General features: G+C 39.7%; 1 protein-coding gene and 1 long non-coding RNA gene across 3 annotated transcripts; both read right to left on the reverse strand.

The window, feature by feature from the left end:
- Window positions 1–1167: 1167 nt before the first annotated feature.
- Window positions 1168–15397, reverse strand: LOC108442637. 2 transcript variants are annotated; one of them, XR_001859065.2, is made up of 3 exons: window positions 14942–15397; window positions 5464–5555; window positions 1168–3127 (listed from the first exon to the last, which is right to left on the reverse strand). It is a non-coding gene; the product is annotated as an uncharacterized LOC108442637 (long non-coding RNA). The 2 variants fall into 2 exon arrangements; XR_001859064.2 differs by lacking the exon at window positions 1168–3127 and having other exon boundaries at window positions 4776–5555.
- Window positions 15398–16611: 1214 nt separating this feature from the next.
- On the reverse strand, window positions 16612–26689 carry asrgl1 (asparaginase and isoaspartyl peptidase 1). The gene is made up of 7 exons (XM_017722754.1): window positions 26617–26689; window positions 24392–24600; window positions 24084–24226; window positions 22103–22254; window positions 21845–21966; window positions 18825–18935; window positions 16612–17447 (listed from the first exon to the last, which is right to left on the reverse strand). Exons 2-7 carry the CDS (start codon window positions 24576–24578, stop codon window positions 17245–17247), a joined length of 918 nt encoding a protein of 305 aa, XP_017578243.1. The 5' UTR covers window positions 24579–24600; window positions 26617–26689; the 3' UTR covers window positions 16612–17244.
- Between the last annotated feature and the right edge of the window lie 438 nt (window positions 26690–27127).

A 27127-nucleotide genomic window follows, 5' to 3' on the forward strand; every position in this document is an offset into this window, starting at 1 on the left:
AGTTAGCTAATTTTAGCAAGCTAAAGTTAGCCATAACATAATACCCAGTTACCATTCTAATGCTATGATGAGTGCTAACAATGCGCAGCATTACACACTTAATTTTTTGGTGGTTAGAGTTTATCATATGGGTATTAACCCAGTTTCATTTCTCAGTGTGAACAAACTGTTTACACTAAAACAGTTTGTTTACTACTGAACTAATTGACTTGAGGCACAGGAAGTGTTTATACTCAGTGGACACAAGCTAACGTATGTAGAAGAAGGGAAATTTTATAAATGGCCACGATACCAAGCACATTTTGATGTAAATTAGGAATAAAATGTTTGTCATGATGTAACAGCATGATATCACATCATGAAGTACCACAAAATAATTTGACATTCTATAGTGTTGGATCTGAGTTGATAGTATTCTATAGTGTAGGGTCTTATGGGCCCAAGTGCAGTAAAACTTGGGCTAAATAGACAACAGATCTGTCTGTGTAGTAATGATGGAAGCTAACTAGTGAGGTATTTTCTTAAGAATCTGGATACTTCTGTGAGTAATAAGTATACAATTGAGTCAGTATCAGTATGAGGGGCCCAAAAAGGGAGGAGAATTTAGTAGTTTTTTAGGAGGACAGATCATGGTGAACCTTCCTGCAGAATGGGCCTCTTTGTTATTGACTGCCCTGCCCACCCAGACATTTTGCCACTGGTAGTGTAAAAATACAGTGCATAGTGCCCACATATTTGTGGAGAGCTTGTTAATACAGCTTTTCATATGAATGTGACCTTACTACTGCATGTGTTTTGTGAGTTTGACAGAAATCATTTCTGTGGAGGAAGTACACTTCGCTACCCTAAGAACAGTCAGTGAAGCACTGGTTTAAGTGTGCTAGGTAAAATCCAGTGTTCCAGCTGTGTGGCGTGTGTGATGGGGTGTGTTAAACAGTAAAGCGTGCTGAGGGGAAGGCAGTACGGCTGTGCTGATCAAGAGTGACAGAATGAGGTGGCGGCCTTCTGTACTAACTGACTCTGGATGTGGAGCGGATACTCTGACTCCCTGTGACTCACTGAGCCACTGTGCATGAGTGTCCGTGTGTGTGTGTTTATGCATCCCACTATACTATAGCCTCTTTCAATTAGTCGCCTCAGAGATCGCAGCAAACAGTTGACACCGTATACTCTACTACACAAAAATGTGCAGTATCTGATTATATTGAAGCAGATGTGGCAGGACAGAAGGCAGCACACACGAACATGACAAACAGTTTTAAATCAATGATTGAAGTAATAGTTCAGCAAAAAATCAAAATACCCCAAATGTAGTTGAACATCCAAGACATCTTTTGTTTGCTTTAGTTTTGCACTGGAACTATAATGCTAATGTAGCTGACAATTAATGAATGCTTTAGCAATTAGTTTATCATCACACAAACTGTATGCTTCAAAGGGCAATTATGACTGGTTATGGTTTAACCCCTAAGATGACCATGGGCCTGCTGGCGGGCCAAAAGTTACACCCTTCTATAACCTAAGAATAGCCCAGACAGTTTGCTTTGAAGTCACTTGTAGTTAGTAGTAATAAGTCTTAGTATGTAATAGGCCTGGGATTTTAAGGGATCAAAGTTTTTATGAATGTTCTGACATGAAATTCACATCAGCTCCCCTGATTCTTATCACCACCACTGTAAAGAAAGCTGAGCTGGTAAGTTTCTCTTAAATGAACCATTTCACATCAAACCACTCTGAATGACTTCGTTTACATCTCAACCACTGAATTATGCATTAGTTTTGGAACTAAATAGGAATTCCTCTTTGAATATCATGCACTTTTCACAAAAAACGTCAATGTGATCTCAAATAGACTAGCTGGTATGATTTCACTTTGTAACATATGTTCATTTGTTTTAAATAAAAGTAAGTATTGGAGCACAGCACAGCAGCTTTTTTGAAGCCTGAGCTCTATCTGTGCCTTTCCCCATTTTTGTAGATTATATGAAATCTTCCCGATCACCGTGTTCAGACACACATACTGCATATTTGTGCATTCTTCATTCTGACAGAAGAAAGAGTGTTGAAGTCAGCCTGAGCTCTAAGTTCTGTGCATCCACTTTTCCTGCAGTGCAGCAGGCTTTGAAACACTTATGTCCAGCTCTGCTGTCTGTTTGAATAGAGCATTACACACTGGCCCACTGACTGGAACTTGCAGGCTGACTGAAAGCAGCAACAGAAGGCCTGTGCAGGTGCAGGGAGTCCACAGGGCCTGTCATTCATAAGAAACTCCACTGACAATTATTCCCATCTTCCCAGAAGAGATGGAAGTGATCTCTCTTTTCACAGGTTCTTTCATGTGTTTCTCTCTGACACACTCAACCTCTGTTCTGAGAGAAGCCATTCAACCACTCAAGCTGTCTTTTAGCAGACTGTTATGGTGTGGCAGTCACAGGGCAAGAGAGGAATTTTCCAGAGAGGGAGAGTGTGTGTGTTTGGAGAAGATAGAAAAAGGGAGCTTAATTTCCATCGCACTCTCAAGTGTTCTGGCACCCCTGCTGCTTGATAAGGGAAAAGGTGCTGTTTGTTTTTCAGTGGTGGAGGAGGCATTTAGGCTAAGGCATTTACCAAGCTCAAGGGAGGAATTAGAGAGTGATTAATGTGTTTATGTGCTGGATTGAAGGCTGATTTTGGTAATCGCTCCAGGAAACACATGGCAAGTATATTTGAATGGGACATCTAATATTTAAGACTTTTTTATTCTTGTATAGAATATTCTAGAGAAAAGAATATTCATATTTTCATATATAATGCAATACCATGTAAAAGTCAGAGACTACCTTTTACTGGTTTAAGTTCCAGTCAAAACAGACATGATAATTTTTCAGGAAATATTTCTGAGATTAGATATAAACTAATCCACTTACATTGTAAAAGTAAACCCAAACGAAAGTAAGTGAAAGAACAGGAGTTTACACAACTGGAAGTTGTGAATGAATGAAAAGTTACAGAGGAACTTGGACTCCTAATAACTGTGCAGGACTTGGTAGACCATCAAACCTGTCACCATCAGTAAACGGTACTTTCATCTTCAAGAAACAGAAATCTCTCCTCTCCACTCCAATCATGCTCAATTCTTGCTTCAGATCTGAAAAAAAAAAAAATCACAGGTGTTTCCGTACATCCTTCTACAGTCAGAAGACAACTCCATGAGTCTGAAAGGATGAGTAGCTGTCAAAAAGCTGTTACTGAAAAAAATTAAGAAAATTTGAAGATCAAATAAAGAAGCTGCTGGTGCTCTCAAAACAATAGATTGGCTTTCTGGAGCCCACACCTTAACATCACTGAATGTGCGAATGTGGGATTACTTAGAGAAATATGTATAACCAACTTCTAAGACTGAACTTTGGAGATGTGGAAAAAGATGTGTGCCCCTGCAGATTTCTTTGAAAAAGTGCTTAAATGTTAGCAGGAGTTAGCAGTTAGCAGGATTTGACAAGATTTACCTTTAACATAAACATAAGACTAGCTGCCAAACAATTTTAATATTATTGAGAGGACAACGGAAAGTCTCTCTGAATAAAGTTGAATTGACAAGTAAAAATTGGTGTCATGAGAGTGTTTACTGTATACTCAGCTCTGGTTTAAGCTGTATATAATGACCTATAATGACTGTGCTTTCCACAGAGAGCATACTTTTAAATACAGTATGGCCATGCACAAAGGGAAGTTCAGAAATAACTCTGGACAAAGTCGACCTTTCTTCAGCCCTCCCATGACAAAGAACATTTCTGCCTTCACCAGACTGGAACTTTGTAGTCCAGCCATTACACAGCTACTCCACTGCATGGCTTGTGTGTGTGTGTAGCTGTGTTTGTGTGTACGGTATGTCATGTACAATATGACAGAGACAGACAGAAAACAGTCTGGAAAAACTCATTTGCTATTCATACTTCAATGTTGACGGTTTATTTACTAATGGGCTTGAGCATAAAGATCTACCACTGAAAATGAATCTGGGTAAAATGTGAAAGGATTGGGCTACATTTTGTGTTCTGTGCAGGCAATAGGGCTGTTTCTAGCCTCTCCTGCCAGAGGAAATGACACGCATGTACTTGTTATGCCTTATCACAATGAAGGCTGTGTACATTTTCTGCAGTAAGTGTGAAAGAAAGCATGCCCTTGATGTTGACACCACTATTTATAGACTAAGTAAATGAGTATAAGAGACTGAATCAGGGAAACAGAAGTACACAGAATAATAGTGCAGCTGTGTGCCTTGAGAGGGGCCCATGACCTATTGGCTACAACCAATTGTAGCACGGTTAGATATGCTATAGCCCATTAGAAAGCACCTGTATTTACTGGACATCTGAGTGGGCCAACCAAGAATAGTCCCTCACTGACCGATTCCATTGTTGAAATGCACATGTAAAAGTTTCAAGGGTCAAACCACATGGGATATTCCATTTTAGAGACCAGCAATATTGTTTTGTGGCTGCAACAACATCAAAAGGACAAAAATGGGCTCATTTCAACATTAACCACTGTAATAAATGACTTGCTACCATACAGAGGGATCATATTTTACCCTGTAAGAAATAGGACACCGTAAGCAAACATCTTTATGCGAACAGATGACTCAGTTTCAGTTCCTTAATTTTGGTTAGTGTGGACATCCCCGAAACTCAACTCAGCACATCATTTACAGTAGCTGAGTTTTGTCACACTCTTGTTTACTACACTGTGACTGATCATCAGGAACGGTATAATTACCACACAAGACACTAGCAGAGTATTAAAAAAATAATACAGTTTATTAAGCAAATAAAGATATTCACATCAAAAACATACAATTTATCACACATATTGTACTGATACAAGTATCCCACTTTTATGGTATATAGTCTCCTGATTTTGTGCTATTAATGCTAAAAATCTAAAACTTTGGCACTATATACTAAGTACTAATCTGCCCACTGTAAGGCCCTGTATTTTCCTTACTTAAAATTTTTAAACCTGCACATTCCTGTATTGCAAATACACAGATGTGGTCTATATAGTACTGTGTGTGTGTGTGTGTGTACATACATATATACATATACATACATATATACATATGTGTGTGTGTGTGATTACTGTAACGTAATCACAGACGTTCTACACTAAACTATGGAATAAACACACTGAATGTTTTGATTGATGTTGGGTTTACTCAGATGGTTTAAGGCTGCCTTGATGTATCTGAGCTGCCAGAATTTAACTTCACTCTTTTTTTTTTCAGTACAAATTACATCTGCATTATTCAGCAGGAGACAATGTTGGAAACTGGGAATGCAAATGTCTACTGTTTTACAGGAATTTACAAACTGAAACTGGTAAAATGGTTTTAGCTAAAGTTGCTACTGTATAAAATGTTCGAACTTGAATTGAAATTTCAATTATTGAAAATTCAATAACAGTATTGACGACCCTTAGCTGTACCTTATGCCACCATGCTTTCCTCTCTTCTGTTCATAGTACAAACCTCCCTCCAGTTCCTCTTGCTGCCATTTGCTTGCAGAAGAAATATATCACTGCAAAGAAAAGCACACAGCATTACTGAATTAACTACCCTGAAAGTACAGCTCAATTTACTTTTCATTCTTATTACTTAGGTGAAATGCATGTTGATTCATATTCTAAGCTAGTAATTTTGCTGTAAGACTGTCCTGCCTATTTGTTTTATCATCTAAAAGAGCTCTGCTGCCCTCTTGTGAGCTTGAGCAGATTTCTCTTCAGGTTGGGAAGAACTTCCATACAGTCTACACCGTCATCTTTGTGTTAATCCAAAGCAAACGGTTGTGATTTGCTTAACTTTTAAAATACATCATTGCTTGTTAGAAATACATCACTGCTTGCTATCCTGCTTCAACTGAAGTCTTAAATTAGACTAATAAGAAATTTTTGATAGCCTCATAGCCTCATTTCTTTTACTTTTAATTATAGAGGCATAAAATGAAACTGCTGATGCTATAAATACAGTTAGTTGCAAGGCTTTCATTACGTACAGTCGGCCACCTAGTGGAGCATAACAGAGCAGCTGGAGTAATGACATCACTGAATAAAAGTGGACCAAGATAATTGCAGTGGGAGAGGGTGGGAACCAGAAAATAGCAAGACATGCATCCTGACTGCCACAGGGGGAGAGACCAGGAGAGGAAACAAATCAACAGCCCTCACAGCAACCAACAAGCCAGTGGAGATGGAAAGCGAGCCTGGTACAATCTCAGAGATGAGAGATCACTTAGTTGTTGGTATCGGTGTATGTGCACCCAGAACATGGTATCCAAAACCGCAGAACAAAGACTACTGCAAGATGACAGGAGAAGTACCTTTAAGCTGTATAACATTTAAACTGTTTGAAAGCAGTGGTTTGGCTAAAAATCAAATTTAAACAATTTCCTCCTTGCTACTAAGTACAGCCCATCAGCCAAGACATGTTTAGTGTTTAATTCACTTCACTGTTTTGCATGGGCGCAACAATGCTAATGTAGCTAACAAGTAATGTAAGCTTACAGCTGCCTCCTAGCATTGTACCAAGTGCATGCCTAAGTTGTCCCACACTTGCCTCAAACTGTATTAATCTTTTTTATACTTTTTATAGATGGAAGCATATTATACAGTATAAGAAGCCATATAAATTCTATTTAAGTATGCAACAGCTCAGCATGGTTAAGGCAAGTGGCCTGATTTAGGATCAGTACTAACTATTGGTCTTCCAGCAGATGTTAGTTACAATAGCATCATAGCACCAGGGAAAAACTAACAAGGCAAACTTTGGACATCAAACATGTCTTGGTTGATGAAATATTTTTGTGGTAAGGGGAAAACTGTAAATTTAATCTCTGCCTGAACCATCACTTTAAACAGTGCTGCCTGTTTGACAAAGTGGGTTCTTGAAAAGGCCCAAACCCAGTTCGCAGAAGGAAGTGAGCGGAGAGCCGCCCATCGGAAGGGTGCCTCTCTCTGTGCTCTGGAGGGTATAAATAGCCATTTCCTCTTGGGCCACTCTGTCGCCGTGACAACAGCTTAGCCTGGGTGGGAGTGCTTGGAGGCATTTTGGAGCCGTCCCGCCCTGCCGGGTCAGAGAGCTTCAAAGAGACCCTGCAGCCTCACCTCTAGACCCTGCGTCACTCTTCACAATGGAGCTCAATTTCCTCTGTGTCCTACAAACCACCCATATTCAACTCTGTAACAGCACACTGGTCTCTCCGCATTAAGAGACGAGAGAGGGCAGACGTGACGCAGAGATGGCTTCCTCTATGGTGCTGCCCAAGCTTCTTTGGTACTGCCATGGCATCTCTGAGCCAGAGAGCGCAAACACCCCACTCCCGGCCTCCGTCTCGGCTCCAGCTGAGAGTGTAGGATGTTTACACTCCCTGAGGCACAGTATGGCTGCTTGGTCGGGCTGAGATGACATGGTTTGGACAAGTGCTTAACCAGAGAGACCTGCAGAGACCTTTAGGGAACACGTAGATACAGAACAATACTACTTGTTATTTTCCAATATCAGTACCAATACTAAAAAAAAAACAATTATCAGCTGATTTAATTATTCTTTTTTTTTTTAATTAGCTATGTTTAATTGAAGCACTTAAGAGGGCCATCTAAACGTGTTACATATTTCCACTCTCATGTACACTTTGGGAAAAGCTAGCTATTTATTCAAATGTTAATGTTAGGCTTCACATGGCTAGCGTTGTTAATATGTGATCTAGTTTACCTTTACATTACATTGTACTACCAATACTTCAGATATTTCAGGCTAGATTTGTTACAGAATCAGCTTAGGTTCATTCTTATTTTCCTCTGATATCCAATCTGGCATGTCCTACTGGGCATCAAATCGGTGTTATCTCTAGGAACAAGCAAACCTTAATTTCAGTCAGAACACATAAGCTAAAAAGTGGAGAAATATAGTCCCTAAGAGTAACAGTGATATGACTGCGGGTACAACGCAACAGTGCCCAAAGCTTGGAACAAACTGAGCTCTAAAATTGGCATTGCAAATCCTTAACACAAATCATCTCCTTAGACATCTAAATTGCACTAAAGATGGAAGATGAAGCATCTCAGAGGCTTTTGGCAGAAAACTAACAGTAAATCAAGCAGGAAGTCAAAGTGAAGTGGGTGAAAGTGCGTCACTTCCGTGCCCTTCAGGAATCTGCTCATGCTGGTTATTAGTCTCTGAGATAATGGGCACCGTCTATTAATAGAGCCACATTCCTGACCATGCTGTCTACTGGCTGACCGAACTGTGTTCTTGGGGGACTGAGAGAGGCACAAGCTGCAAACAGCACACAGGCTTTATTTGTTTGGGTAAATAAAGGGGAAGGACACTGTAGCTGCTTGGAGGTCTTAAGGGATGGGGGGGAGGGCAGAGGCTTTGGGTGCTCACACAGACCTAAGTCATCTGATTGGTCTGCATGGCTCTCTTGGCACAGGTCCAGTAGAGTCCTCTCTTGAGGATGTGGCCACTCCCAGACCCTGTGAACCCGCCTGAATGGGAGCTTTTCACATTCTTTAGGCTTGTTTCCTCTTACTGGACAAGGGCTCTCTCTCTCTCTCTCTCTCTCTCTCTCTCTCTCACACACATTCTGTCCCCTGTCTCTGTCTTCAGTAATTCTTGTGGGAAAAGTCGTCAGACGTAGAGTTAGACAGAGAGGGGAGGGAAGTCAGAGAGAGTATGTAATGATAAAGGGAACATGAATGTTGTAAAATAAACTGTGGTGTGGTCACAATAAAGTTAAGAATGTACCATTAACTGAAACAAAGACATGGTGAACATTAGAGAAGGAATGCAATGACAAGTAATATGCAAGAATGACGAATAACAGAAACATGTCTGCTGCTATTATTATTCTCAAGTGAGTATCATCTTGTTTATGGAATGAAGGGTTGTCTGTGTGAGATAAGACCTGAGCTGCATTCGGAATCGCTTGCTATTAGAGAAGCAGTGCAATATATGTCAGTCATTCTTTAGTGCTGTCTGAATCTGTAAAAATACTCTTTCAGCTGTTCCAGGGTTGTTCCCCAGTCAAATCACTGTATAGCAAAGGCTATGCAGTAAATAGTGAATTAAGGAGTGACCATTCCAAACACAGCGAAGAGGGTAGCAAAATACTGGTGACAAAATGTGCATTTACTTAATAGGAAAACATAAATTTAGTTCACACCTGTCCAGCTTTCTTTAATAATCAGTAACTTCAAAATGCTCTCCTCACCTTCCTAAAACCCTGCCCAGCATTTCCACTGTAAACATGAATATTAAAACATTCAAATATGGCCTATTCAGCAAATCACCCACGCTTATCATTATCCGCTTTTAACAGTGTTTGCAGAACTGTACAAACGTTCCATCAGTTCTCCCGCTGGTACCTTTCCTTCTTATCATTTTGTAAACTTTCGTCGAGTCACAGTTAAGACTTTGCGGGTGAATTAGTGGATCACATGCAGAGAAATGAACAAAGCAGTAAAATGGCTCCGTGCTGCAAGGAGAAAAAAATGGGGGGGTGATAACTATCAGTCCCCTTAGATCCCTAAGGACCCCCTCTCTCACCCCTGGGACTGGGTGACTGTAATGTCATATCCTAAGAGAGCTGTCCAGAGTGCTGAAACTGGGTGCTCCTAAAATAAATATTAATCATTTGGATTTAACTATAGCCAATAGAGTATGATTGGTAGAGGATAGATTATATAAATAACTAAGTAAAAAAAAAAAAAACACAACAAATTATAAATTCAAAGTACCAATCACAACACTGAGCTAACAAGCTACATTAATCATTTGTACTTTGTTTTTTCTTAGATTTCCAATTTTATATCAAAAAAGAATTGACCAACAGGTGTCTGTCACCTACCTGTGTCACTTACCTTACTAAAATTCAAGTGGGAAAAATCTTTTATTTTTCCATCTTTATCAGTAATCTAATAAGTTATTTGCATAGTTATTAAATAGGTTTAAGCCTATCCAATAAAACCCATCACATGAAAATGACAAAAGAGTATAAAAAGGAGCTGAAATCTCCCTCCCTATGTAACCATTCCCTCTGTGAACAAGGCTGGCAAGTGTCCCATTACAGAGCACAGGCTGTGCTCCAGGATCATGTTTCTGTGGGTTTCATTGTGCTCCCTGTGGGAGACTTCATGCAGGAGGCGGGAAAGTGAGGAGGCCATGGTACTGAGCTGTGTGCTACAGGCCTCTGAAACAGTGAGAAGGCCTGTATAAGGAGCACAGAGACAGCAGCAATAATCTGAGTCTTAGCTCTCCACAGGTGCCAGGGTGGAATGTGTTTTACATGATTGGAGGTGTTAATCTGGCACAAATGGCAGGCCTCGGCCCCAAGGTTGACATTCAGCCTCTGGAGTCAGTGCAGTGCCCCTGTGCTTCTATTCAATTAGTCTTCCCCAGCCCAGTAAGACTCTAGTGATATCCATTTCAACTGGCCTGCCACCAAAAGGCTCAGCTAAACCCACCAAGCTCCTGACCTAAAGCTGTGTCACTCTGAAAGTCAGCTGTAACTCTAGTTCACTACTTCACACTGTTCATAATACAAATGAAAATGTGATATTTCTAGTGATATAATGTTACACGTCGTTCATGATTCTAACAGGTTCAATCTTTGACATTCTCAAAATATGTTGAAAAAAACTGAATATAAAAAATTCTAAACCAGTTATACCGCGACACTATCTGGACTAAGCGCTTAACAACGACGATGATGATAAACCAGTTATTTAACCTTTAACTACCTTAGTATCTCGTGTGCCATTCTCGTTCCACTCTTCATTAAATGTTTTAAGCAGGGGTAATGGCAGTTGGCTGCTGCAAACATCCGACTGAAAGCTCCATTTTAAGCACCAGCTTCCAGTCAAGGATGTTTACAGTAGCCCCTACTGCCAGCAGCTCATGGTCACTCCACTGCCATCGTTATGCAGCCCAGACGACACTGCCACCTGAGCCCCCAGGGCAAAACCTGACACATACTTTAACACTGAATACAATATTTGTCTCAAACCATGTCAAATTGGAAGCAATATCAAATAAACGTAAAAGGTTCTTTATAGAACCAAGAGTTTTTAACAGCATTTTTTGTAGCTTCACTTTTAAGAGTATATGAGGGAGTGCTGGACAGTCCTGGCTCGATTTATCCCACCTGCACATCAAATGCTGTTTTTCCGTCACACATTATAAGGGCTAGTTGCCATGGGATGCAGAAATGCCGTATTTACACTGAAAACACCAGAGGAGAGTGAGTGGAAGCCGTTTGTTTTGCCATGACACTCCCACAGAGGGCAAATCTGATGAAGCTTCACACGCAAAGTGTCCCTGCAGACCATAAACGTCTCCTTCACACACACACACACACACACACACACACACACACACACACACACAACCAACTCCCTGCGTTTCTGAGTTGTAATCACAAAGAATCCATCTTCTTGTTTACCCTCGAAACTGGACTGTTATGGCCCTTGTGCTCAGAGGGCTTAGCTTGCGGTTTTTGAGCTCTGCTTGTGTCCTCCCTACACCCGCTCTGCTGGAGTCAGCCTGGCGACGCTAATGTGACTGTGTGACTTCTATAAGGTCATAAGGTAGGACGGGACAGACAGCCCATACATATGCCATCTCTGGCCTTCACTTTTCTCTTTCTCTACAGAGCAGCTCTTGCACTGAAGCTGTATGTGCCTGGCAGGAAACTTTGTGTGTATTTTAGCATAGTAATGTGAGACATAGAGGCAGTGTGAGGTTGTGTCTCATGTGCTTCCAGTGTTTTCTTTGACCACTTGTTTTTGGAAAACCATTTGCTTTTGGAAAAGAAGAATCAAATTCCTGTGAAGGAGGAAACAGTCACAGATAACACAGTCATGCAGTGATTGGTTCAGTGGAGTAGATCCTTCACTTGCACCTACAAATTCCAGTTATTAAGTATTAGGATGACTACAGAGTAAAATAAATTCTTAATAACTACCATAATAATTATTTTGGGAAGGCAATGTGTTATTGAACAGGTTGGCTGAATATTAATAATATCACTGTTGTAACCAAAGATTGTATATTACAAATCCATAGCTTCTAGGCAAAGAAGACGTTCTTATGTGTAAATGTAAAGGGAAACTGGTCCTGTCTAGTGCAGTAAATAAAACTGAAAAAATGTGAGGTTTTGATAGGACTGTGACGGTACAATACTACGGAACTAAACAAATTTTAACCAGCTGAGCTCTGTTTGTGTGCAGTTTAGCAAAGCAACTGAATGAGGAATACGGGAGTTGTGGCTTGTTGGCTGTAGTATACAGCAAGAACGTAGGTGTGCGCGTGTGTGTTACAGTGTGCACACACACTGTGGTGCCGTGCTTCAGTGAAACTCTCAGGGTCCCATATCCCTCCCAGCGTTCAGGTCATGGCGGGAACAAAGCAAACTTTATCAGAACACTGCAATCCCGCATTCCGCAGATTCTTAGCACTTGGCAACCGTATAGCACACAGTAAGGCAGAGGGGGAGGGGTGGAAGAAGAGAGAGAGGGGGGTCTGAGTCCAGAGACCCACTGCCTCATCCAGTCAATCTATGATTGGTCTCATTTAAGTCCCCACAGTCAACTGATACTGATGTCAGTGGCATCAACTGTAAGGGAGATTAATAAGTCAGTAAAACAGATTTTTTCATAATATGACAAATGTCCTGGGAAAGTTGTGCCCATCAACTAAAAGAAGGTTTGACCTTCTAGGTTAAAAGTGAAAGCTCTACATACACTGTATGGCTCAACCACAACAAAGTCACTACAAGGTCAATGAGATCCAGTTCTAGCTGTGCAAAGGTTCAACACCCTCTGTACTGAATCTCTTTATCTTATTCCTCTTGTCCATTTTTCTTTCTAACCCTATGTTTACCAGTATCAAAGAGATGCACAAATCACAGGAGGCCGAGAGCATGATGTAAAAGTGAAAGCTCATAAATAGTGTTGAGTTCATGAGTCTTGATGGCTAGGCCTGTGATCTTTGAGTGCTTACTCAGATTGAAAAAAATACCATCAACTTGTGTGCCACTTTGATTCCTGCCCAGATCAAGGGCCCACTCATCAAAGCATTCTTTCTTAAACCAGACTTTCGGACTTGAGCCACATTTCTCATGACGGCAGATGCCCAAGGAGGCCATCTTTTTGGGAGTGGAAAAAGACAATCAAGAAAATGTTCATATCATAGCCATTTATTCACTGTTACCTGTAATCTATTGAAAGGTTTGCTCTTTCTGCTTTGACGTATAAAAGGACACAGGATGTTGGTTATGTATTTGACTATTTTGTGCCAGTTATCTTAGCTTAATCTGCAGCTACATCCGAGTACTCAATAACCACTGAACAAGTGAATGGATAACAAGCATAAATGAAAAAAGTGGTCCTAACTCTCTTTTCCTCTTTGTCTCTCGTACACACATACTCATGCTCACATTTACATTCACCCATTTCCACCCCCCTAAGAACCCACAGACGCCCGAAGCGGAGATCAGATGAGCGGAGGCCATCTGACCTTGTGAGAGGTCACACTCTTGTGCTTTCAGTCTCCACACTTAAGCACACAGGCCTGATTCCAGTCACGAAATGCACAGTAACGGAACAAGTCATCTGTGTCACCAGTACACTGATTAACAGAACTAGCTAACTCTTAGAGGTGAAGTGGAAGACGCTGTTATAGTCGGCTACATAAAGACATAAATGAGGACCACGGAAAAATGTTTAATTAAATTGTTCATTTTAATGTCCTGCTTCAAGCTGTAGTTCAGGTTCTAGTGCATCATCTACGTAAGGCTTCATTTAGAGCACTTCGAAAATGACCAAAATATATGTCCAGCAATTACTGACTGGGGAATGCAAATCTCTGTCCCATAGCTAAAAGAACATAATTAAACAGAAAAGAGTTGAGTATGCAATTCCGAAAAGCTAGACTCCTTAATTCCTGACCCGAGACAGGAAGTGTGTCTATCTCCATAGGAACTCTCTCAAGGAGTCACTCTAACAGGCTGTGGCTGCTACAGAACTTCCAGCATTTTTTTCTGTTGGCTCTATGCATTAAAAAGATACCCAACAGAGTCAGATTTTGGATTTTGATTGTCAAGATGCAGATTTCTGAAGATGAGTAGCTATATAGATTCAATGTAGCAATAGCTCAAAAGTTAATTGTTTCATCTCGCCTCTAACAAAAAGACCTATAGTACTGTACGACGTATAATTACTCCTGTCGTACTGGCTCATAGTAGTCTATAATACTTGTGTGGTATCCTGTAGTAAACTTTAATAACTGCCTTAATTTTCTATGAGAGTTGTACAGAAACCCTGAACATATAGCATGTCTGCATTATTGCTATATTATCACTATAGATCTTTTTTTTTCAGTGCGTGTGGAATCTATACGTCAGCTGAAGCAGGGCTAAAAGAGAAGGAAAGTTGTGGTGAGACGAGGCGCTCATACATCGCTTGGCTGAGAGATAAAGCTTGTCTTGCAACTGCAGAGCATCTGTAGGCCCACACATTTCTGACTTCCGTTTACGTTCAAAGGCGAAGTACGAGCACAACCCACAAAACAGAACTCAAAACCCTTAGAAAAATGCGCACTCAGCTTCTGACTTCAACTTCACTGAGCCAGCGTGAGCCGACTACTACGAGCTCTTACACATCGGATGACTTTCTATTAAATTCCTAGCGAAAATACTGCAGAACAATAATAAACAATAATTCATCTGTGTATTAAATGATACGTGAAACGTACAGCAGTTCGGTCGTTATAACGGGCTCATTTCCTGGACACCGCTGAGCAGACTTGAAAAAAAATTCAGAAACGTACAGGCGCTTTTCCTCTCAGAAAAAAGGAAAACTATCAGGCTCTTCCCAAAACACTTCAGTCTGAGTCGGCTCTCAAACTCACCAGGTCGCCGGAGCAGGGCAGCACATCGGCACATCGCGGTCTGAACTTTATGCTAGCTAACTTTCCCTCAGTCGCCGCTACAGCCGTTTCCTCCGCAGTCTGTCTGTAGAGGACACGGCGTCGTTACCACACCGAGCCCAGGACTTGTCTGGTTGTCTGGAGTGGCGAAAAAGATGCCGTTGACTGTTCGTCTGACCCTCGCCATGTTCTTTGTCTTCTTCACTGTATTTTTTTGTCAGAAAGTCTCCAACTTTTCCCGGGCAGTCTGAGGCGCCGCTCAGTCGAGTCTCGTTCTGAGGCGAGAGCAAAATCCAGCACGAGCCGAAAACGGTGAGTGACGTACAGCTGAGAAAGTACGGCGCGCTTTAAGATGGCAACTGTAAGGAGGGGGGGGCTTCTCGACTCCTTCCTCGTCCCGAGTGCGCTGAAGCTGTCAGCGGCTCTGGCCTCTCTGTCACTCCCGACTTTTTCTATGGAGCTTGTGCGGCTTCGGCCGGCCCCTTTTCTACCACGGCATGTGAGCGCTGACCAATGAGCGGACACAGCGCTCTCATCGCTGCACGAGCTTCAGGCTGCTGCACTCCACGACCCCGTGACCTACCTGCAGCCCTGTTCAACGACTTTTCCATTAAGTTAGAGGATTTTTTTGTTTAGGAGACTTAGAGTATTAGGTGCTTTTGATGAGATTATAGAAATAGTAGTGTAATTATAGAAATGGATTATATTTTTTGGAATTACGTCACAATGGTGTAGCCTGCAATTGTAATGAAAATGTATGTTGCCCTTGGGCTTTTAAAAGAGCATGTCAAAGAAAAAGAGTCGTGACCTTAGAAACTAGTCTTGTGCTTTGGTAAAGAACAAGGCTAAAGTCTGTTTTACTTGCCCTCATCAACCAGTGTAATATTTTGAACACAAACTGAAAGAAAGGGCAGAGGGTAGAGAGACTGGTTTTTAGGGTCTTAGCTGTTTCTCATATCACAGCTGAAAGCACCAAGCAAGCTGGTTGTTCTGTTGACACAACAAGCACAGGCCTGTATTAGTGCACTCCCATGGAGGGCAGGTCAGTGACCATTAACTTACAGAAGCCCACAACTCACAGTTACAAGAAAACTGATATAATTCAGATAAGATAGCTTTGTCTGCTTTATGTCATTTTGAAGGTAGTTTTTTTTTTCCTTTCTTTCAAACAAGTACATTCTTTACATTGTCAGTGCAATGATTCCTCATTTAGCCTAGCCACAATAGTTTTCTGGCTCTAAAAGTGTGTTTAAACCATATTAATTAGTTCCTCTTATAATCAAATAAGTTCAAGCAACTTTTTTGTTGTTCTGTTCATTGTTTTTAGTTGATTTGTTGTTATACATTGATGTGTCATGGTAAAAGGAGTAAAGGACTGTCAGCTTTCATTTCATATTTAGGTCAGTCTAAGATTTCATATCAGAAATTATATGACCAAAGAAACGTGAACGTAAGTTAAAAAGGTGATACTGAATCAGAACACCTGGAAAAATCTATTGTACATTTAATATGGACAAGTAGTCTGACCTTTGGTATTCAAATGACTCAAATACCTTACACACAAGTGTGTTTTAGAACAACACAAATTACAGTATGAATTAGGGTGTTGTGATATTACATTATGGTAACTGTGTAAATAAGAGACAACATTACACATTTTGCAAATATAGTTTATTTTAGAAAGGTTTTTTTTTTACAACTTGACAGTTAACAACTGTTTAAGTCCAGTTTATAGTAAACAGGAAGTAAGAACATACCATACAAATCTTCTCTTGACCGCAGATGCCTTTTATCTCCATCTAGTGGAGAACAGTTAGTACTAGCAATGCTATGATATAAATCCTGGGTATAAGGTATTGTTATGCGAGTCAAAGGAATATTGCACTGAACGGTAGTAGACTAACTTCAAAAAGCACCGTAGAATGTCATGACTGGAGCAAAACAAAAAAATAATAATAATGATTATCACTGAAGCTCATGGGCTGAATTATTGTTTTACAATACTTTTCCTTCTTCTGAAAATAATTTCATAATACTGATGTGATTTTGTGCACAAACACATATTATTGGCATAATTACTCCACCTTTTGAAAACAACTTCATAATACTGATCAGCATGAAATCCAGTTTTGAGTACAATAAGCCATTATATCCTACAGATAGCATTATCTGTGGTAACAGATTGAAATGCAGTAGCAATATAAGATGATTCCTTTTTGGATGTTTGCGCATGTAATCAACACAAACCTGTGCTTTAAATGGGAGTGTGGTGATTATGAGGACCACTATATAGGCTCAGTGAAGTCCTCTCCATGGTACAGGCCATAATGGAGCTGCTCTTGCTGGGCTGCAGCCCAAGTCATCTGTAGACTGTTGAAACGAGCTGTCCAGGTCCCTTTTGGGTCCACAACCACCACACCGCCCAGACCCTTCACACGCTCCTTCATGTAGTCCAGGGCTAAGTCACTTGCCTCCTCTGGGCTTTTTCCTGGAGAACAGTTGTCTTGTTGTTACCATAATTGTTGTCATATAAATATACATTAACTGCACTCCCTCAAGAATAGAGCTGTACTGACTTTTGGTGCATACGCAGCCTTGCGGTGGCTTACTTATCTATAATAGCGGTCATAACAGAACCTTCTATCTCTGAAATGGTAACATTACAGGAGAAGGAAAAGGGGTTCTTAACTTTAATTAAGGAATAGGGAGAGTGTGTTATAACATCAAAGTGGTGATTCAGTCGCAGACTTGAGAAGGCAAGTACCACAGATCATCACTGTTATATAACTGTTGTGCAAAACAAAGAAAAAAAGTGCAGCAAAGGATTCACAAATATTGTATCAAAAGTTCTGTAATATTGCCAATTCTTTTCTCCAAAAAAGTAGTATCCTTCTGCATTACAGATAGAGCCATACAACTGTGTCGATATGAGGGTCAGCTTAGCATTTTCAATTCTTCAATACTTTCCAGATTCACCCGAATGTCATTTTGTTCCAGCTAGAATGTAAAGCATTTCACATTACTTGCTGAATTTTATACTTATGACTGGCTAATTGCAGTTTGTTCAGGGACAACAACGGAATTTGATGTAGTGCTGAAGTTACGCTCTTCTTTAGAATCTGACCTATCTGAACAGGCTGCAGATCAAATGCTGTCATATAAAAGTTATCTAATGTGTCCATGGTTTGTTTATTTGTATGTAAAAAGAAGAGTAAAGCAGAGGTAAAGCAGGTATAGCACGCCTAGACTTCTCAGCCAATCAGATGCCGGTGGTATAATGTACATTAATGTAACAACATTTTATTAAATTTATTTTTGGGCCATTTCTATTGCTCTATTCATCATGAAGCGTTTACACAAAGTAATTGTTAGCTGACATTTTAAAAACAGTGTAAAAATAAATTAAAAAATATGAGGTTTTGATATGACAGAGATGATATACACACATTTACAGTAACACAGACCAACTTTCCTTTAACGAACCAGTAACAATATTATATGCACCCTGCTTCACTCTATTTACTTTAACCAGTACCAGCACAGTTCTTTGCTGAGGCATTAGCTGTTTCATTAATCCCTGGCTTTATGGATTATAGGGTCAGATTCTAATGTATAGAGTGCTTGTTTGCACTGTGTCAGAGGCAGGTCACTATAAGCTGCTCCACCTCCAAAGTCTAATGTAGGGCATTCACTTTGTTATATATATTTATACACAGACATGATTTCCTCAGCGTCAGAGCTTAGCTGTCATATCAGCAGTCAACAGAAATTTCTGTCCCTCATATACAGTGTAGTCACTGTGAAATCATTTTGTGACCAGCAGAGTCTTCATATTTTACACATTGTTGTTCTGGTGATATGCTACCTTGCTCCATATGGAAGAGAATAAGTCTGGACAGAGTGACTTTCATGATAGCTTCTCCATGACCAGTGGGTGAGACAGCTCCAATCTGGTTATCTGCATAGCCTCCACATCCTGACACACAGGAAAAAAGAAACCAGTTAGATAATAATATTTAACTCTAGGGACATAAAGGACAGTTCAGGAGCATACAGTGCCCTCAACAAATATTGGCACCCCTTATAATCATGAGAAAAAAAAAAAAAAAAAAAAAACAGTAAAAACTTTTTAAATTACTTATAATTTTGATATTTCATTCAAAGTGTTGCAAAAATGCTAATGATTAAAAGAAAAAAAAAACTAAACACATAAATAAATAAATATTTATAATAAATATAAATAAATAAACACCATTATTGGCACCCTTAGAATATTTGATTGAAGTACATTTTCCTTCATATTTTATGTTTTAAAGTTCACCTGAGTGATCGGGAATGGGTTAGACATGATGGGCCAAATTCCCTCAGTCATCTATTGCTATGAATAAGATCAGAGAATACAGCAATGATATGTGACAAAAAGTTGTTGAGCTGAACAAATCAGGAAATGGCTACAAGAAAAGTTAAACAGTTGAAAATATGCATTTTCACCATCAGGTCAATAATTCAGAAGTTTAAAACAATTTGACTGTTAAGAAACGGCTGGGAAGAGGACTTTTGTCTATACTGACCCCACGCACACTGGGGGGGTGGTTTGAGTAGACAAAGAATCTCCAAAGATCACAGATGGGGAACTACAGAAATTAGTTAGGGTCAGAACATCTCTCAAACTACAATCAAACACCATCTATATAAACACAAATTGTTTGGAATTGGGTTGCCAGAAGGAAGGCTCTACTGTCAAGGACCAACAAACTCAAGTGTCTACAGTTTGCCAGATGTTCCTGGAACTTTCAGTGGGACTGTGTTCTATGATCACATGAGACCAAATTAGAGGTTTTTGGCAACAGTGACCAGAGGCGAGTTTGGCATGGACACAAAGATAGCCATGCAGAAAAGTACCTCATCCCCACTGTGAAGTATGGTGGTGGATCTGCAATGCTGCAAAGACGTTTTTCTTTCAAAGGCCCTGGACAATTTATTCAGATACACGTGATCACAGACTCCATTAAGTACCAGCAGAAATAAAATCAAAACCTAACTGCCCTAGCCACTAAGCTTAAACTGGGCCATAGTTTGGATCTTCCAGCAGGACAATGATCCTAAGTGTGCCTCAAAATCAACATAAAAATGGTTCACAGACCACAGAATTAAGGTTTTGCCATGGCCATCCTAGTCACCTGACATAAACCCCATAGGAAACCTGTGAGGTGACCTGAAGAGGAGAGTGAACAGTGTGGACCTGAGAATCTGAAGGATCTGGAGAGGCTCATATGGAGGAATGGTCTTAGATCTTTTGCCATTTGTTCTCTGGTCTTATTAAGCATTATATAAACCTCAGATATGTTATCTTTGCACAAAGTATTAAATGAAGGTGGTGCCAAAAATTGTGGCACACACAGATTTGAGAAATATATTTCTGTCCTGTTTAGATTTAGGCTTTTTTCAATCATTGTACTTCAAAAAAGGTTAGATTTGTGTTACTACTTTGAATGAAAGATAAAAAAGAATAAGTAATGAAGAATGTTTTTTACAGTCTGTACTCATGCTTACCAGGGTTGCCAGTATTTGTGGAGGACACCCTATACACTTGAGCAGTCAGATAAGCAGTCTGGTGTTAAGCCATTAAGAACTTTAAAAGTAAAAAAAAAATCAATTCAACATGACAGAACCTTCAGAACAGACATGATGGCAGCATCTTAAGAAGTCCAGGGATGAGTGCTTTACAATAGTTAAGTCTGCATGACACAAATGCATACTATATCTTTCTGGGATCAAAAAAATAGCCTTACTTTGGCAACATTTCTCAAGTGGAAAAATTATATTTTTGCATCATCTCAAAAACAAAATCAGTATATGCAAAATTTCAATATTGATATGATGGTGTGGTATTGTGCCATCTCTAATAAGAATTAAGTTGGGTTAAGCATGAGGTGAAACATTAATATTGTAAGTGATTTTTGGATAATACAATAAAACTGCACTGAGTTGGATAAAAAAAAAGAAAACAACACTTGGTAAATGTACCAACCTGGAATGTAGACTAGGGACTAAGAAAAAATCTTGCAGAGAATATATTTAGTGACTGTCTTTATTTTTCTGACCACTAGGTGGCATCATCATACTTTTTAGAGTAGACAGATGCAGATCATTTTCACATATTGAGAATATTGAAAAACTATAAATAAAGTAAAATTTTATGTTGATGGAAAAAATATATTGCTGCTGTCGGGAGAAAACCTTGTATCTCTAAAATAGTAACTTTACAGGAGAAGGAAAAAACATACTTCACTTTCAGTGCAAGTCAATGGAACCAGAATTTTTCCCATGTCATTTTGGGCAATTTCTTTTAGGCCATTCATCATAAAATTTACAAACAATGTAAGGAGTAACAGATACTTTCAAATTATGTCAAAAACTAAAAAAATGCCAGAAATGGAGATACAAGGTTTTCTTCCAACAGCAACGATATATAACTTTTATGGGCACTTAACAATTATAAAGTTAAGAAATGTTTGTTGTTTTCTGACTAACAACTAAAAAATTTCTATTACCCAAAATGTATAATCCACAAAACTGAGTTCAAAGAGTGTGAGTGATTTATTTTTTTATTGGTTTGTTGACTGTGGGGTTGAACACAGAAAGTTAAGTATTAACTCAACAGGCTACTGAGCAGCTGAACATTACAGACATTCTTGCACGTCCAAAGGTAAAAGATCAACTGTCATCACAACCACTGCAGCAATTTTCTCCAGAACACAAAAGTGCAGAAAGCTCTTACAATTACATTCTTTCTACTCACAAACATATTAACACTTCAGAAATGTAAAATTTGAAATCAAGACAATGGTGAGGCTAGACTAGGCTCAGGCATTTCTAACTCACCAATACATGGTGTGTCTCCCACACGACCCTCCATTTGGTTTAATATGCCCCCTGTGGAGGTAGCACAAGCCAGGTTTCCCTCCACATCAACAGCTACTGCCCCAACTGTGCCTATCTTTCCTCTGTAACATACACATACTTATAACAACGTCCTGAAATACTGTCCTTAAGATTACGATGTTACAACACAAACAATTACTTTAAACAACATTTAAACAATGGTACATCATGTGTATGAAATATGTAATACACTCTTACATCTGACACTCCACAGGGTTACTGCCTGGCTCCAGTTTCTTCCAGCGCATCCTGGCATAGTCTGTGATTAGTGACTCTTCAGGCACTTCAGGTACACCCATGGCCCTGGCAAATTTTGAGGCCCCCTCAGCTGTCAGACATAAGTGACTAGTCTGCATAGCAAAACTAAATGTGATGATATGTTACACTGAACATGTGAACGTATTCAATATTAATGCATTAACTGAAACTGTACCAAAATGACACCGTTATATACTAATGTAAAGCAATTGGATTTTAACTTAATGTGAAAATAAAACCAAATGTAAACCAAGTCATCAGATATTTGCAAAAACAGAATCATAAAATCACATTGATGAGTTCATGTTTCAAGTCAAATCATGTTCAGCTAAGTATCTGTATTTTTGTGCAGCTGTGTGCCTCTGCCTCAAAACACTGCACTGTGAATTACCACAGTCTGGTCTGTATTAATTTGCCCCTTTTTGACTAGTCTTTAAAGTGCTGTTGACTGCTTTATTGTGCTTGATATAGAAATGTATTGTTTTTTTATCTCTGTGATTAGACAAGATGTCATGTTCTGCTGCATAATGCAGTCAATTAATCCTACCCTGGATAAAGCAGCACAAAATAAGCTGTACACATAAATAAATAAATAAATAAATAAATAAATAAATAGCTCAGCTAATGAGTTACATGTCACACTCCTTCGTACTTGGTGTTGCCATTCCTTTCAAGGGAAACCACATTAAGCGTTTTCCTTAAATGTTTAATGAGGTTGGGGAACAAAACAGCAGGAGTTCTTCACCATTCTTCCATTCAAAACCTTTCCTGTCTTTCACACCCTTAGGCCTACCCTTACGGGCAGCTCTCTTTAAATTCACAACACAGGTTCTTCACTGAGTTAAAATCCATAGACTGAGGCAGTCTGTGCAAAATGCCACTAGTGTCAGACAACAAAATAGTTCAGTTTTGGTCTTGTGTTTCACATAGTATTTTAATGAACAGTCTACTATTAAAGCCATCTTGAAAGCTTCAGATTCCTAAGCAGTCTCATAAACTGCAAACCCCTGCATAAATGTCTAACCTGTTTCTTAATTGTCTACATCTGCCATGCTCTCATATTAAACTTCAAAATGTTTTCAAATCTCTAACATTGTTGTCCAACAGAGTAAGTCCCCAAGATCTATTGAAGATATTTATCATGGTCAAGTGCTTATCTCATGGATCTTTCTTCTCAACAGGTCAGAGCCTCAGCATTAATTTTGCAAGTTTTACATCTAATTTTAATAAAAAAGGAAACACATTGATTTATCAGTAGTTATTGATAACAGATTTTTTGCTCCTTTTCTTTCTTGCATTCAGAAACATCTTGTGTACCAATTCATTATCTAAATGCACAACAGCAGTCATGGATTTATTTAACTAACACACACAATACTGAATTACTCTGATCCACAGCGCAAGTCAGTGCTACACAATAATTTTGTCCAAATGTATTGATTTTAATATTGCTTTTCCCCCTTATACCCTTAAATGTGCTGTGATGTGCAAAGGAGAATAGTTTTCCTTTTTGAGTCTTGAATCTTCTCAACCTTTATCCTATTGCTTTCTTTGGTAGCCTTTTCTTGCTATTGCTGTACTTGGTTTGCCCGTTAGGGGTCTGGACCCAGGTACGAATGAAATTGACTTCACTACCTTCCCATTAAAATCCCAAAGGCATGTTTAGCAACCTCCAGATGCTTCAATCTGTTTGCCACTGCTAATAAGAGCTTTGGCAACTTCCCTAAATTCCTCCTTATGCTGATTTCACCACATAACCTAACCAAACATTGTGGTTCCCCACCTCTAACCCCTGGGTTTATTTCTGACTCCTTCACCAGCTGCCCACAGGGAAGATGTGCTTGCCACTCATCTTGCAATATTTACTTTTACATTTCTTGAGTATAGCATGAAAAGCAATAAGTGATAAGACATTTAAAACCTTCTCCATGACCATCCTGGCGAGCTGTGTTGGGTTAGCCACTCCCCTAACTGCAGACACAGCACCACTGTCTAGAGTACGTCCATCCATCACCAAAGCATCCATCTCCACTTCCCCTTTCACATTCAACACTGACCCTTTACCTGACCACACACACACACAAATACAAGGTTTTAGGCACCAGATGAACTTTAAAAAGTAAAAACATACATACAATAGATATTATATGAACAGTTCTTTGGACAGTAGGCTATTTTTGGCTATTTTGGCAATATATTGGATAGAACTACACTCCTCCCTAATGCTACCTGCATTATATACTGGGTTGTTCTCCAACATGGTGACAGCCTCTACTACAGCATCCATGGCACTGCCTCCAGACGTCAGAACAGAATAACCTGATCTTGCTGCCTCCCGCACCCCAGCACAGCAGACCTCAGTATTCTCCTTGGGAATTTGCCCCGCACCTCCATGGACTACCACAACAGGCAACATGGTTACTGGTGTGGCTAAATTCCTGAACAAATGTCAGAGGTAGGAACAGGTCATACACAGTAAAAAAGCAATACTTACTCTATGCTACTATGAACAATTTCTTAACATTTCCCCATCACAACAATATACAGTAAAACATACTGCGCAGTGTATTGGGACATTACTTTAAAGAAATTTTAAGTTAATTTGTGTATTTCATTTGGAACAGGGGTATTGATCAGACATGTTGACTTAGTCCCAGAAAACTATAGCTTCTAATGTCCATGCTCTGACTGACCCTGTTACTTTAACAATCCAATACTAGTGAGCAAGGCACTTAACTCTAGATTACACCAGGTGACAGGTCAGCACTGCAAATTTTAAATAGTTTTTAGGGCCCTTCAATGCCCAGGGGTTGGCTTTAGGTGTTATCAGGGCCTTAGCTAAAAGGACTACCTTAAATTAAACTCAATTAATAGTTAAAGGAAAACTGATTAGTTATTAATATGTATTATAATGCATATTTAATTCTTCTTACATTAAGAAACTGTCCATTAAGCTTTGAAGCATCTTGTGACTTGATATTGGATGGTACTTGCTTGTCCAATCTTGAGCACTTACTTTTTTGAATAGCCAGTAAGATCTTCAAGCACTGTTTGCCCATTACAGCTGAATCATCAGGAATATTAAATTTACATGACCATTAATGTGGTCCAGTTTAAAAGAAATGTCTCTGACAAGAGCAAAATAATGATGAAAGGGACCACTAAGCTACCTGAACAATGTGTTTGAATGGATATTTTGTCTAGATTTTTGATCAGAAAATGGTTAACTGAAAAAAAGGCAGTGCTGGTGCACATGGCTCCCAACATGTATTGTGTTGAATTTCTTGTCCAGCCCCGATCCAACTGTAAAAAGGCCACAATTTGGATCTCATGGCGCCTGGGACAGGTCAAGGCTTTGTTTGGTCTTTATGAAACATCATATGTTTGCCACTTTTGACATTCTGCACTGACGTTCGTTGACTTTAGCCAAATATGTTAAGTTAGGACTTATTTTGTGTGCTTCACTTTGCAATACATTTACGGACTAGTGTAGTCAAAAACATTAATTGAAGCATTTCCACGAGACTACGGTGTCACGCCTGCCACGGCTCCGTCTGCCTCTCTTGCCGCTCTCGCTGCGCCTGGGAGCGCTTCGGAGCCGAAAGACTACAATTCCCATGACTCTGTGGACTACAATGGCGATGACGTCACGGCGCACGCTCCGCAACCCCGAGACGTCTCACCCGAATGATAATTCAGACCACCTGTGCTCCGGTGTAATTAAACACGTTATTTTCCTTTGTTCGACGCCGAGTATTGCCCTCTCGTGCGTACAAAGCGTTCTTTTGTGTATTTACTGCCTGATCTCCCGTGTTTTTGACCTCTCCTTTGGATTTTTGCCTTGTTCACCCCTGTATTCTGGTTTTGACCTCTTCCTGGACTTTGTTTCTCCTTTTTGCCTTGCCTCTGACATTGCCTTTTCCGGTTTATGACCCTGAACTGCCCTGGTATGTGTTTTTTGTGATTAAAACCCCTTTGGTTGTTTATATTGTATATAGTTGTAAATATCTATGTAAATAAACCTTGTACAGTTCCACTTCAGCAATTGTCTCTGTCTTGCCTGGCCAGCGTAACATACGGACGAGCCTGGGTAAACAATTAAGCGCCCGGTCAGCATTTCTCACCCGAGTCGGCCGAGAAGCTCCGCCAAAATTATTTAGAAAATATTTATCCGTAGGAAAATCGTCCGTTTCTAACGGTCACTGACACTGCAATACATACTACAACAAAACTCACTCGACATGGCAAAAGTGTGCTGTCTTCCTCGAGCTATTAAGCTTACTCTGATAAATTATGGCGTTCTTAAATCTTTATCCACCCAAATCCTAATTTCGCGCAGATCAGGTTTTTACATTGCTGAATGTTCCATACCACCGTCAAAACATTAACGTCATAGCTAATGTTAAGTATACACTATGCTGGGGAACAATTTTTAAACAAAACAATGTTCTTACCAGTGTTGGTTGGGGATGATAAACAAACACGCCTGCAGGCTGAGAAAAACTGACGCACGCTGCGTCAGAGCACGTGACGATTTCAAAGTAAAAGTGCCGTAATTTAGCGCTGAGCTTTAAATTTAATTCACTAATTACATAATCATACGATACGACTCAGTCCATATGTTTACACCCTAATGAATAAGAAGTGTAACATATATTTGCCGTCAACGTGATGAAGTATCACCGCATGCTTTTCTGAACTTGTACTGGATATCATCAGTTCTTACAGAGCACTGACCAACTGCGTGTTTGGTTCGTAAAGAGATCATTATTTGTTCCGTTGGCTTCGACGCAGATCAGCACTTAAAATAATAAGCAAAGTATTAAATTCAGTTTTTAATTTTAAAATGTGGTACTACCGTGTCTGTACTAACTTATTATCGATCAGAAAACATATCATGACATTGTGTACTGTAAAAATAAACTTCGTAACGTATCCAGATATTATATCCCCACATAAAATATA

Source organism: Pygocentrus nattereri, chromosome 5, assembly GCF_015220715.1.
Source record: "Pygocentrus nattereri isolate fPygNat1 chromosome 5, fPygNat1.pri, whole genome shotgun sequence".
NCBI lineage: Eukaryota > Metazoa > Chordata > Actinopteri > Characiformes > Serrasalmidae > Pygocentrus > Pygocentrus nattereri.

Coding starts and splice junctions, on each gene's coding strand:
- asrgl1 (XM_017722754.1), bottom strand. CDS start 24,578: ATGTTGCCTGTTGTGGTAGTCCATGGAGGTGCGGGGCAAATTCCCAAG. Junction 24,227..24,391: donor CAACCCAGTATATAATGCAG/GTAGCATTAGGG, acceptor GTGTGTGGTCAG/GTAAAGGGTCAGTGTTGAAT. Junction 21,967..22,102: donor AACCCTGTGGAGTGTCAGAT/GTAAGAGTGTAT, acceptor TGTATGTTACAG/AGGAAAGATAGGCACAGTTG.